General features: G+C 43.8%; 1 protein-coding gene across 1 annotated transcript in view; it reads left to right on the top strand.

Moving 5' to 3' along the window:
- Window positions 1-1292: 1292 nt before the first annotated feature.
- SNX3 (sorting nexin 3) overlaps window positions 1293-13265 on the top strand; it is a 63171-nt gene continuing 51198 nt past the window's right edge. The window contains exon 1 of the mRNA XM_030199183.1: window positions 1293-1565. Within this exon, the coding sequence (XP_030055043.1) occupies window positions 1404-1565 (162 nt within the window). The 5' untranslated portion in view covers window positions 1293-1403. The remainder of the gene's footprint in view (window positions 1566-13265) is intronic.

The raw sequence follows: 13265 nt of genomic DNA, 5'->3' as shown, positions 1-13265 counted from the left end.
GATTCTACATGGAATGTTGCTACTCCACCAGCAACATTCCATATTTAGATTGTGAGCTCTTTGAGCAGGGACTGTCTTTACATGTATGGTGTACAGCGCTGCGTATGCCTTGTAGCGCTATAGAAGTGATAACTAGTAGAAGTAGTAGTAATGTAGAAGCCTGCCCTTGCAGATCAGCAACGCGGCCACGCAGGCTTCTGTTTCTGTGAGTCTGACGTCCTGCACATACGTGCAGGACGTCAGACTCACAGAAGCAGAAGCCTGCGTGGGCCACATTGGTGATCTGCAAGGGCCGACTTCTACATGGAATGTTGCTAGTGGAGGAGTAGCCTAGTGGTTAGTGCAGTGGAACATGGGATGTTGTTACTATTTGAGATTCTGGAATGTTGCTATTACTTGACATTCTAGATGGAATGTTGCTACTATTTGAGATTCTACATGGAATGTTCCTACTATTTCAGATTCTGTTGCTACTATTTGAGATTCTACATGGAATGTTGCTACTCCACCAGCAACATTCCATATTTAGATTGTGAGCTCTTTGAGCAGGGACTGTCTTTACATGTATGGTGTACAGCGCTGCGTATGCCTTGTAGCGCTATAGAAGTGATAACTAGTAGAAGTAGTAGTAATGTAGAAGCCTGCCCTTGCAGATCAGCAACGCGGCCACGCAGGCTTATGTTTCTGTGAGTCTGACGTCCTGCACATACGTGCAGGACGTCAGACTCACAGAAGCAGAAGCCTGCGTGGGCCACATTGGTGATCTGCAAGGGCCGACTTCTACATGGAATGTTGCTAGTGGAGGAGTAGCCTAGTGGTTAGTGCAGTGGAACATGGGATGTTGTTACTATTTGAGATTCTGGAATGTTGCTATTACTTGAGATTCTACATGGAATGTTCCTACTATTTCAGATTCTGTTGCTACTATTTGAGATTCTACATGGAATGTTGCTACTCCACCAGCAACATTCCATATTTAGATTGTGAGCTCTTTGAGCAGGGACTATCTTTTCATGTTCAAGTGTACAGCGCTGCGTATGCCTTGTAGCGCTATAGAAGTGATAAGTAGTAGTAGTTGTGTACAATAAAAGCGGTCTATTAAAATGATTTTGGTGATTAACGTCCATATTGCCTGATCAAAGACTGCCGCAAGGACTGGAGGAGGTTCGAAGAAACGCGAACTGAACAGAACAACAACCCTCTCGGCGTTTAAGTCCTATGTCGGGGGGGAAAAAAAACTACGTCTCCCATGACGCCGCGCTAGTGTGCGTGTGGCGTCACTTCCCGTTTCCGGGCGGCGGTTGCCTTGGAGAGAGGCGGAGGCGGAGGAGGAGGTGTCGGGCAGGTTAGGCCCCAGCGGCAGCGGCGCGCGAGGGCGGTGGTGGCCGACGAGGAGCGCGGTCATGGCGGACACCGTGGCTGATACTCGGCGTCTGCTGAGCAAACCGCAGACCCTGAACGACGCCTACGGGCCGCCCAGTAACTTCTTGGAGATCGACGTGAGCAGCCCGCAGACGGTGGGAGTGGGTCGGACCCGCTTCACCACCTACGAGATCCGACTGAAGGTGAGAGTCCGACTGAGCTGGGCCTGGCTCCTCCCAGAGACCCAGGCTAAGCCGCCTCCTGTCGGGATCTCGTGCGTCCCGGGCACTTTGACAGCAGAGCCCTTCCAGATCTTACTATCAGGCTACTTGGCCACACCTAAACAGGGTGGGATAACTGGGATGTGTCATTTTAGTCTTCTTGTACTAAAGGTTCCGAAGATTCCATATAGAATCTCAAAGACTAGCAACATTCCATGTAGAACCCCAAAGAATAGCAAGATTCTGGAACCCTAAAGAGTAGCAACATTCCATGTAGAACCCCAAAGAGTAACATAGTAAATGACGTCAGATAAAGACCTGAACGGTCCATCCAGTCTGACCAACAAGATAAACTCATTTACATGGTATGTGATACTTTATACCCGAGTTTGATTTGTCCTTGCCTTTCTCAGGGCCCAGACCGTAGAAGTCTGCCCAGCATTGTTTTTGTACTAAAAGTTCTGAAGATTCTGGAATCCTAAAGGAGTTACAAGATTCTGGAATCCTAATTAGTAGCAACATTCCATGTAGAACCCCAAAGAATAACAAGATTCTGGAATCCTAATTAGTAGCAACATTCCATGTAGAACCCCAAAGAATAACAAGATTCTGGAACCCTAAAGAATTACAAGATTCCAGAATCCCAATTAGTAGCAACATTCCATGTAGAACCCTAAAGAGTAACATAGTAAATGATGGCAGATAAAGACCTTACGGTACATCCAGTCTGCCCAACAAGATAAACTCATTTTACATGGTATGTGATACTTTATACCTGAGTTTGATTTGTCCTTGCCTTTCTCAGGGCACAGACCGTAGAAGTCTGCCCCGCACTGTTCTTGTACTAAGTTCTGAAGCTAACATCAAAGCCCCATAAAATTTACACTCCAGCCCATCCATATCTATTCAGTTACAATCAGGACGTAGACCGTAGAAGTCTACTATACCTAATAAATTCCTTCCTTCTCTCTAATTCTTCCCTTAATTAATCTCTGCACAACAATAATTGTACCTGACATCCAGGACTAATTGTGTTAACAAAACTATGTAAGCCACTTTGAGCCTGCAAATAGGTGGGAAAATGTGGGATACAAATGCAATAAATAAGTCTGCCCAGCTCCCGTTTTGTTTCCCAATTAACAGTGTCACCACCCAATCTCCGCTAAGATTCCGCGGAATCATTCCTTCTAAACAGGATTCCTTTGTGTTTATCCCATGCACGTTTGAATTCCATTACTGTTTCCATAACATTAGATATTGAACGTCCTTTAACTGTTACTGATATAAGCTTGGAGACTCACAACTGACTTTTAGCTTTCCTTTCCCGGCATGCTATCAAAGTTATAGTGGTTGGCAAACCTCATAGTAGGTCTGAAATAGCAACTCTTTTTTTGGCGTGGCGTAAGCCAGGGAGCAGATACTGAAAAAAGGTGCAGGGGTCAGTTTCAAAAGCTGTTATGATTTTAGACTTCAGGATCTAAATAGGATGGACTCTTTCAAATTCTTCAAAGGTTTAATACACTAGAACAATGATTCCCAAACCTGGTCCTGGAGGCACCCCAGCCAGTCAGGTTTTCAGGATATCCACAGCGAATATTCATGAGGGAGATTTACATGAGGTGTAGGCAGTGCATGCAAATCTCTCTCATGAATATTAATTGTGGATATCCTGAAAAACCTGACTGACTGGGGTGCCTCCAGGACCAGGTTTGGGAACCACTGCACTAGGAGCAATCATTTTAAAGTAGAAAACAATTTCTAAAATTAGGTGGAGTTGGTTGAAGCCCTGGAGAGGTAGCATTAGGTGTAATATCAGAATTTGTTTTTAATAGAATGGTTGATGTGTCCAAGGCTAGGTGTAAACAACAACATTAATGGCGCTCCTAAAAGCCCATGGAGAAACGGAGGACTCTAGTCATACAAAAGGGAATCTCTCTGAAAAATGTTTGCAGGCTGCTGTGGCATTCCTGCAGAAGTGAAATTGGCCAGACTAAATCTTGTTATTGTGGTTATCTTGTGTTTGGATTGTTGTGCATTATGGAGAGTGTTCAGTAGGTAGGTAAAACACTAGATACTGAACATCCGCCCTTTAACTGTTACTGATGTAAGCTTGGAGACTCATAAGTGACTTTTAGCTTTCCTTTCCTGGCATGAAACTACCAATGTCTTGACTGGCTGGGCTACTATGTCTAGCCTAAGAAGAGTCGTATTTAAACTCTAGTTCTCCAGTTCTCAACCCACTGCTCTAACCATTAGGCCTACTCCTCTGCTTTCAGAATTAGTCTACAGGATTGTACAGTTCTGCTGATGAAGTCTTGCTAGTGACTACTACAGACAGAGCCTTACATTTTGTTGATACTGGATAGACCATAGTCTGCTCCAGTTGTGTCAAATACATTTATTAGATCATATCTCTTTGTTGGCCGTAGAGAAAGGCTGTTGATAGTTGGGGACTTGAATAATCATATAGAGGACCCAGTTCAGTTATTGTTTTAAGATCCCAGGATTTGGGTTCTTAATAGCCTGTGGGTTCCTCATACATGTTCAAGGCCACCAGTTAGACCTGTTTCCTGTAGTCCCAGTCCTCTGGTCAGACCAAGGAGGTTAGATTGAGAACAGGAGATGGCATGATGTCAAAGCTGAAGCTGTCTTCCTGCACAGCTGCCATATTAACACCCAAAACAAAGCAAACAAACCTATCAGCTGTTGCACCCACATTGTCGTTCTTTATTGACGGCAGTTTGGCAGAGTTTAAAAATGGGTTAGACAGTTTCCTAAAGGACAAGTCCATAAACCACTACTAAATGAACTTGGGAAAAATCCACAATTCCAGGAATAACATGTATAGAATGTTTGTTTGGGAAGCTCGCCAGGTGCCCTTGACCTGGATTAGCCGCTGTCGTGGACAGGATGCTGCGCTCAATGGACCCTTGGTCTTTTCCCAGTGTGGCATTACTTATGTACTTACTAGTAAAAAAGCCCCGTTTCTGATGCAAATGAAACGGGAGCTAGCAAGGTTTTCTTCTGTGTGCATGTGGGAGTGTGTGTGTCCCTGCCCTCTGTCCCCTCCCCCCTCGGAGTCAAGTCCTTCAGTGTTAAGTTTCCTGCTCTGCTGTGTTTGTGTTACAGAGATAGTGAGGGCTTCTGCCCTCTCTCCCCTCCCCCCTCGGAGTCCTTCACTGTTACAGAGAGAGCGATTTGATTTCGTGCTTTGCTGTGTTTTCCTTCACTGTTTATGTTACAGAGAGAGCGAGGGCTTGGCAGACACTCATGGGGAAACTGGATATCTCTCCCCCTTCACACTTCCGGCTGGAGGCTTCATTTAGAACGTTGGTGGTGCCTTTTATATATAGAGATATACCGGCTTGTGCAGCATACGGATGTACACAAGTAGTATCGGTTTCATCGGTTAGAGTAGTAATTGGTTCATAAATTGTAATCATTGTGTCTTAGGGGGTTGGGGGGGGGGGGGGGCTGGTTATAGGATCCTGCAGAGATATTTTCACCTAGTAAAGGACAATAGACACAGACATCATGTTATGAGAATCGGGTGCCCCACATTCACTCTTTCTATTTATAAGTACAAAGATTTAAAAACAAACAAACATTAATTAGGTTGAAACTTTGGAGCATTTAACATCTTTTTTTCCTGTGCATATATCCCAAGAAAAAGATGGTATGTTGGAGCTTGCTCATTTTTGTTGTGTGGAATACAGTGGTAAATTGTAAAATGCACTTGATTTTGTTTTTTTAATTACTACTGTTTCAAAGAGAGGTTTTGAGTAATGAGGGAAGAGTTTCCTTCATGCAGAAGTTCTGTCCAGAATCAGTTTAAATGTGCCAACATTTGTCCAGTTCTGTTGTGTATATTTATTTCATCAAGTCTGTTGTAAAAGGCATTTGTTTGTTTTGGGGGTTTGGAATCTTTGTCTAACGGCTGTGTGTTTGTATATAGATGAGTGTGATTTTATTAGGCAGGCAAACTATACAAAAATACAAAATACAGTAGCAAGCAGCACATTTGTAGCTGCCAAGCTCATACAAAGTTAATTATGTTCAGTGGAAAATGAATCTGTTGACTGCTGCTATGTGAATATTCCATCACTGTTTCATTATTGCTACCAAGTAATGGGCATTTGCTTTAAACTTCGGTTGTTGTAATTAATTTTTCCAGACCTTATATGCACATAATATTTCTAGTTAAACCCAACGGCGAAACCTAAGGGTGGTTAAAACAATTGTATAAACTGTGTTGTGCTGTGAAAGTTGTTTACTTTTGCGGTGTGTGTATGGATGCCTATTTTGGTGTGTGCATGTGATAACGTTTTAATAACTGTCTATGCTTTGTTTATGAATGTGCGACATCATATACGGTAATCTCATTGTTCAATGTTTGACATATTCATTGACTTACTCCCATGATGTTACTGAATTCTATTCTTCTCACTGTATTTTATTTATTTATTTGTTACATTTGTATCCCACATTTTCCCACCTATTTGTAGGCTCAATGTGGCTTACATAGTACCAGAGAGGTGTTTGCATACTTCGGTGTAAACAAATACAAAGTGATGTTGTGGTAAGATAAAGTTCATGTGGCCCAGCCACATTAGGGAATCGTTCAATGGAAGAGTTGTGTTATGTCCATTTCGTACTTTAGGTTTGTTGTGTTGCAGAGATCAGGCATTTATGATGGATTGGTAGGGTATGCCTTTTTAAACAGGTTAGTTTTTAGTTTTTTCCGGAAGTTTAGGTGGTCGAACGTGGTTTTCAAGGCTTTTGGTAATGCGTTCCACAGTTGTGTGCTTATGTAGGAGAAATTGGATGCGTAGGTTGATTTGTATTTGAGTCCTTTGCAGCTTGGGTAGTGCAGATTTGGGTACATTCGTGTAGATTCGGATGTGTTTCTAGTTGGAAGGTCAGTCAAGTCTGTCATGTATCCCGGGGCTTCACCGTAGATACTTTTGTGGACCAGAGTGCAGATTTTGAAAACAATGCTTTCTTTGATTGGGAGCCAGTGTAGTTTTTGCGGAGGGGTTTTGCGCTTTCAGATCGCAAATGTAAGCCACATTGAACCTGAGTTTGTTTGAGATAATGTGGGATATAAATGTCAAAAATAAAAAAATCCTTTATCCTCCATCTTTTAAGGCACTGCCTAGCCAACTGGTTGGTGATGGCACAAGGAAAGCAAGCGTCTTCAAGTGAAGACGAACTCAAAATAACCTGTTCCTTAGCGGGGCTCTAGTATTACTATGTTGAAAATGTGCTTATGTTCCACTAATAAGTTAAATGATTAACTGGCTTTCTTAGAAGGATTATATAACCTTTGGATGCATGACTAGGAACAAAAACACAGTTATGCAGTATCATAATTGCTCATGTACAGCAACAAAACAACCTTTTAAGGTGGATAGTTTTTCACAGTGAGTTCCTTTTATTATCGACCAGATAGAAGAGAAGTTTTTTTTTTTTTTTTTTTGGCACAGTATCCAGCTTATAATTGAAAAAGAAAAATGCCTATATTGCGACCCAAATCGGGAGATATACGTTTATCTCACAAAAACGAATAAAGCGGTATAATTGAAAGCCGAATTTGGACGTTTTCAACTGCACTCTGATGCGGACAAAGTTGATGGGGGCGTGGTGAAGGCAGAACTGGGGCGTGGTTATCGGGCGATCAGAGATGGGTGCCTTTCGCCGATAATGGAAGAAAAATATGCGTTTTTAGCGAGAATTTAGGGCACTTTTCCTGGACCCTGTTTTTCCACGAATAAGGCCCTAAATGACCAGATGACCACTGGAGGGAATCGGGGATGACCTCCCCTGACTCCCCCAGTGGTCACAAACCCCCTCCCACCACAAAATATGCCGTTTCACAACTTTTTATTTTCACCCTCAAATGTCATACCCACCTCCCTGGCAGCAGTATGCAGGTCCCTGGAGCAGTTGTTAGGGGGTGCAGTGGACTTCAGGCAGGTGGACCCAGGCCCATCCCCCCCTACCTGTTACAATTGTGCTGCTTAATGCTTAGTCATCCAACCCCCCCAAACCCACTGTACCCACATGTAGGTGCCCCCCTTCACCCCTTAGGGCTATAGTAATGGTGTAGACTTGTGGGCAGTGGGTTTTGAGGGGGATTTGGGGGGCTCAACACACAAGGGAAGGGTGCTATGCACCTGGGAGCTCTTTTACCTTTTTTTTTGTTTTTGTAAAAGTGCCCCCTAGGGTGCCCGGTTGGTGTCCTGGCATGTGAGGGGGACCAGTGCACTACGACTCCTGGCCCCTCCCACGAACAAATGCCTTGGATTTATTCGTTTTTGAGCTGGGCGCTTTCATTTTCCATTATCGCTGAAAGACAAAAACGCCCAGCTCACAAATTGTCGAATAAAACATGGACGTCTTTTTTTTTTTTTGCGAAAATACAGTTCGGTCCGCCCCTTCACGGACCCGTTCTCGGAGATAAACGCCCATGGAGATAGACGTTTTCGTTCAATTATGCCCCTCCACGTCTTAAGAAATTATAAGAGAAAACCAGTGGACAGCATTAGGGGCTTATAACCCTTTTTAGTTATGTTTTAACAAATGAGAGATCTGCATGAAACAAAGTGTTTTTATTATTTTGACTTGTAAAACCACTTGTCCCTGAAACATTCTAAAAATAGAATAACCCATTTGTGTATCTAAAATGTAAACTTCTACAAAAGAAATGAAGATGTGATTCCATGTGCCCCAATGAAAGGAGAGTTCAATTTTAGTTTCATTTAATTTTCAGTATATTCCATGTTTATAACACCAGTCTTCCCAAGGCAGATTACAACAGTTAAGATGAACCAATCAGGAAACAAGATATCCTCACTTAAATTTGGCTATGTATATACATCTGACAATAGTATTGAATAGTGTAGAAAAATTAGCACAAAATACAGAGTTTTATTGCTGTTTTCTGGCCCCGTTTACTAACATTTTTAGTTTAGCACATGCTAACGCTAGAAACACCCATATATTCCTATGGATGTCTCTAGTATTAGCGTGCTCTAAAAACACTAGCGTGCCTACAGCATGGCTTAGTAAACAAGGCCCTTAGTGTTGTTCAATTTTATTTCTTGATATATATCTAGATATAGGAAGCTTTCAAGTAAAAAAACAAAAAAAAAAAAAAATCTTTTATCCACCTTTTTCAGTACTGCCTATCTGAATTTAGACAACTTTAGACTTTTTACAGATGGACCACACATAGGCAGTCCGTTATTTCTAATAATCTTTTGCTGTTGTTTTCAATAGTGTTTAATATAGTTTATCGACTCTTACCTTAGCTGAGATAACATTTATTCATCTCTCTGACCTCATGTGCAACTTTCTTTAAATTAGTAACCTTATTTTCTGACTCCTGTTACTCTTACCTACCTATTTGTTCCATCTTTGCTTATCTATTAAAATGTTCTGTTACGTATTGTTGACATTGTAAGTAGTATACTATACCATACTTTGTAATGTTGTTTGAATATTTTTACTACTGTAATTCTGTTACTTGTGTTTGATTTATTCCAACTGTACACTGCCTTTAGTGAATTCTTTCAAAAAGGCGGTCAGGCCACTCCATAGTGAAGTTTTCTTCTATAATTCATAGCAAGATAGTGAAAGACCGTGACTTTGTTCAGAGTAATTCCAAAAGGTTAATTGGACGGTTTGGGTAGGTGCTCCTAGTTGTTTGTTGCAGCTGGCGCTGTTGAGTCACTGGTCACCAGTGTCACAGGATTAACAGGTTCATCTCCGGTGGTTGCCAGTGGCGAAGCGCAACATGGGCTGGTGGCTTTGCATCTCCAACTTGAGCAGGGGGGTGCATTTGGCTTCCCCGCAGTGGGTAGTGGTGGTGACGGATACCAGTCTTTTGGGCTGAGGGGTACATTGTCTCCATCGGTATGTGCCATGCATCTCGTCTGTGATGGAGGCGAAATGGCCAATCAGTCGCCTGGAGCCGTGGGCAATAGCATATGCGCTGACGTCCTTTCAGGCCTTGCTGGATGGCCACCCGGTTCATGTCACATCTGACAATACAACTGCAGTGGCCTACATCATATGGCAGGGAGGCACGTGCAGTGTGTCCTTGGCAGCTGAGGCATGGACTCTTTTGCAGTGGGCAAAGAAGCACTTGACGTACCTCTCGGCAACCTCAACGTGCAGGCGAACTTCCTCAGCCGCCATGTCCTGGTCCAGGCAGGGTGGGAGTTGTCAGCTGATCGAGCAGTGGTGAGACTCTTATCCATAGATCTCATGGTTACCAGGGCCAACTCATAGATGGCCAGGTTCTTCAGTGGCAGAAGAGAATTTTGTTCAGAGGGTCTGGAAGCGCTTCTTCAACTGTGGCAGATGGCCGCTGATAGGGTCATCCACAGGATCGGGTGCCATCGGGGCATGGTGGTGCTAGTGGCTCCAGATTGATCTCAGAGTCTGTGGTATTCAGACTTGATTCGCATCCTCATGGAGGCTTCCCTTCATCTTCTGTTGACTTCTGACCTCCTCTACCCTGTGTCTTAAGGCCTGGCTCTTGAGAGGGCAAGACTGAAGAGGCTATTAGGAGTTGGTCATTTTGACTGTTTCACAGCCTTAAAAGCAGTCTACTACTTCAGCGTATGCGAGTGTGAGCTGCACCTTTGAGGCGTGGTGCTTTTCTCTGGTGTGGGTCCTTTTCTCTGTTTCTTTGCTGTATCTGTTGGCCTTTTTGTAGGAGAGTCTGCAAAAGGGCCTGGCCTGTAATTCTCTTTGGGTACGGGTTACACAGTAACATAGTAAGTGACGGCAGAAAAAGACCTGTACGGTCCATCTAGTCTGCCCAACAAGATAAACTCATATGTACTATTTGTATATCTGACCTTGATTTGTATCTGCCATTTTCAAGAGAAATAATACATGATTTTGGATTATTTGAGCAAGTGCCTCTGGCTTCTGGGAAATAATCTTTTATCAAAAGACTAGTAACGAAGGCCCGTTTCAAATCGCAATGAAACGGGCGCTAGCAAGGCTCCCCTCCGTCCCTTTGTGTCTCCATGTGTCGCCGGCCCCCCTGCAGGCTCCGTGCGAATGTGCTGTGACCCTGGCCCTTTTGGCACGCCCCCCAGCATCCGTGACAGTTCCGTTCCCCCCGATGTGTGTGTTGCCAGTGCACCCCCTTCCACCCCCACCGATGTCGTCGCTGCCGGCGCTCCCCCCTCTCCGAAGGCCCCCCCACCCCACTGACCTGCCGAAACAGAAGATTTCAGCGTCATGTGAATGCCCCTTCAGTAGGAACCGATAAGAGTAACGTGTGCTCTGCCCTCGACGTCATCGCATTTTGACGCGAGGGCGGAGCAGAGCTACAGTGCAGTACAACGTTGGAGCTGAGAATGTGCTCCGCCCTCAACGTCATAACGTTTGACGCGAGGGCGGGGCCCACAGACTGTGATTTTGTGTGGCTTCAGAGCTTCGAACTTACGAACCTGGCTTCAGTGACGTTAGTGCAAATAGAACGTTGAGGGTGAGTTTTATATATATAGATTATATAGTTTCAAGTGAAAGAACTTGCCATTGATGTGAGAATAAAGCTTTGTGTTTTTTTTCTCTTGCTTCACACAAACATCAACACATCCACTTATGAATTCTCAATCCTGAAATCTCACCACACTCATACCTTTAATCACAGAAAATGTATACCATAGGTTTTTCGTTATTATATGTTATATATTGTCCTCAGACCCTCTAGTTTCTCGTTGTTTTCCTTCCAATGTTTCAATGTTCTCTTCCATTGATATATTCCTTAACGATACTTTGATTTTGTCTCGTATAACTCTTCACAATGTAATCCATAACCGAATTGTAACAAAATGTAATTTCCATCATTCATAATGTATTGTAAGCCACACTGAGCCCGCAAAAAGGTGGGAAAATGTGGGATAAAAATGCAATAAATAAATATTGCTTGACTGCCTTCTATATCTGTGATTCTGGGCTTAAAATGACTCTCTCAGATATTTGAAGCTCTTGCCCTGTCATCTGGATGTGGTCCATTTTCTGATTTGGGTCAGTCTCAAACCACTGTTTCGATGTCTGTTTCCGGATTGGAGCCTTAATTTGGTTCTCAAGGCAGTATGAGGGATGTCATTCTAACCTCTGCGTAGGGCATCATAGAAGGATCTTACTGTGAAGATGGTGTTTTTTGTGGCCATGGCTTCGGCTTGACGGGTATTGAATCTTCAGACCCTGTAGTGTCGGGATCCCTTTCGTTGGTTCTCGGCTGAAGTAGTGACTATTCGAACTGTTGACGCCATTTATGCCAAAGGTTGTCTCGGTGTTTCATCTCAATCAGCCAATCATCTTGTCTTCTTTTTGTGAGGAGGATAATCCGATGGATTTTCAGGTCCTGCGGTGCTTGGATGTTTGCAGAGCGCTTCTTTGCTACCTGCAAGTCGTGAACAGTTTCTAATAGCTGGATCATCTTTTTTGTGTTGCTGTCATGTTTGAATAGAGATAATGTCAAAAGCAACCATTGTGCGGTGGATTCGGGACACCATTTCTTCAGCATATATGCTGGCAGGCCGTAGCTTGCTCATGTCTACGGGCGCATTCCACACATGGTGACCACCTGAGCAGCGGTATGGAGTTTTTTTCCTGGGGGAGATCTGTAGGGTGACTACTTGGGCTTCTCTGCATACCTTCTCAAGGCATTACTGTTTAGATGTAGCTGCGCTGTTGGATGCTAGTTTTGAGGTGTCTGTCCTTTTCCGCAGGCGCGACGGATTCCCCCCCCCCCCCCCCTTTAGGGATGGCTTGCATATATCTCGCTAGTTTCTGGATTCATCTGCTGCTACACTAAGGAAGGGAAAATTGTCAAACCTGATAACTTCTCTTTCTCTTAGTGCAGCAGTAAGACATAATTTTCCCATCCTGGTAATGTAGTAGCCCCCTCCTCCCCCATCCCATTTCACCCTTATTTGTCACACTGTCCTTGCTAGGTACATTCCAAGTTGCATCGCATGGGGTCGGGCACCTTCATTTTCTAAAATGGCAATGCAGAGACATTGATACACATGATGGGGGCTGGTGGGGCCAGAAGAGGGGTGGGAAGGTATGCTACTAAACAGCAGGAACATTTGTTTTTAAATGTTGGGGCTAGAGGGCCATGGAGGAGGGGCCATTAGACTACCTAGGCTATTGGTTTGGGGGCTGCCGCTAGACACCAGGTTTATTTGTGGGGGTATCGGGGGGGGGGGGGTCTGGAGGATTTGAGTCGTCTTGGGGTGGGGGGGGGGGGGGGGGAGCAGGCTTATTAGCTTTTCTTCCCTGATCCAAAAGGTAAACTAACCTTTTCATGCCTTGGACCAGGTGGTAATTTTCTTTGCATTGTGCTCTCCTAAAATCATATCTGCATTGGGGTAGAATAGCTGATATCTTACTTAGCACATATGTCAATATACTGTGCATCAAACCTGTTTCTGCATCATTCACCCACTAATGTGTGCACATTCCTTTTGTTAACTTCATTCTGCTACACACGACAGCTTCTTCAGTGGCCCCAAAATGACTATTTGACGACAAAACAGACAAAAGACAGAATGACATTAAAAGTACCCCTAAGAATCCAAACTGACTATTGATGAGATCAGTAGGTAAAATAACTCCTCGGTGTTCGTGTGTAAATACTGATCCACT

This window comes from Microcaecilia unicolor, chromosome 3, assembly GCF_901765095.1.
Source record: "Microcaecilia unicolor chromosome 3, aMicUni1.1, whole genome shotgun sequence".
NCBI lineage: Eukaryota > Metazoa > Chordata > Amphibia > Gymnophiona > Siphonopidae > Microcaecilia > Microcaecilia unicolor.
Note: the sequence above shows the minus strand (reverse complement) of the source record. Positions and strands in the feature narration are given on the sequence as shown.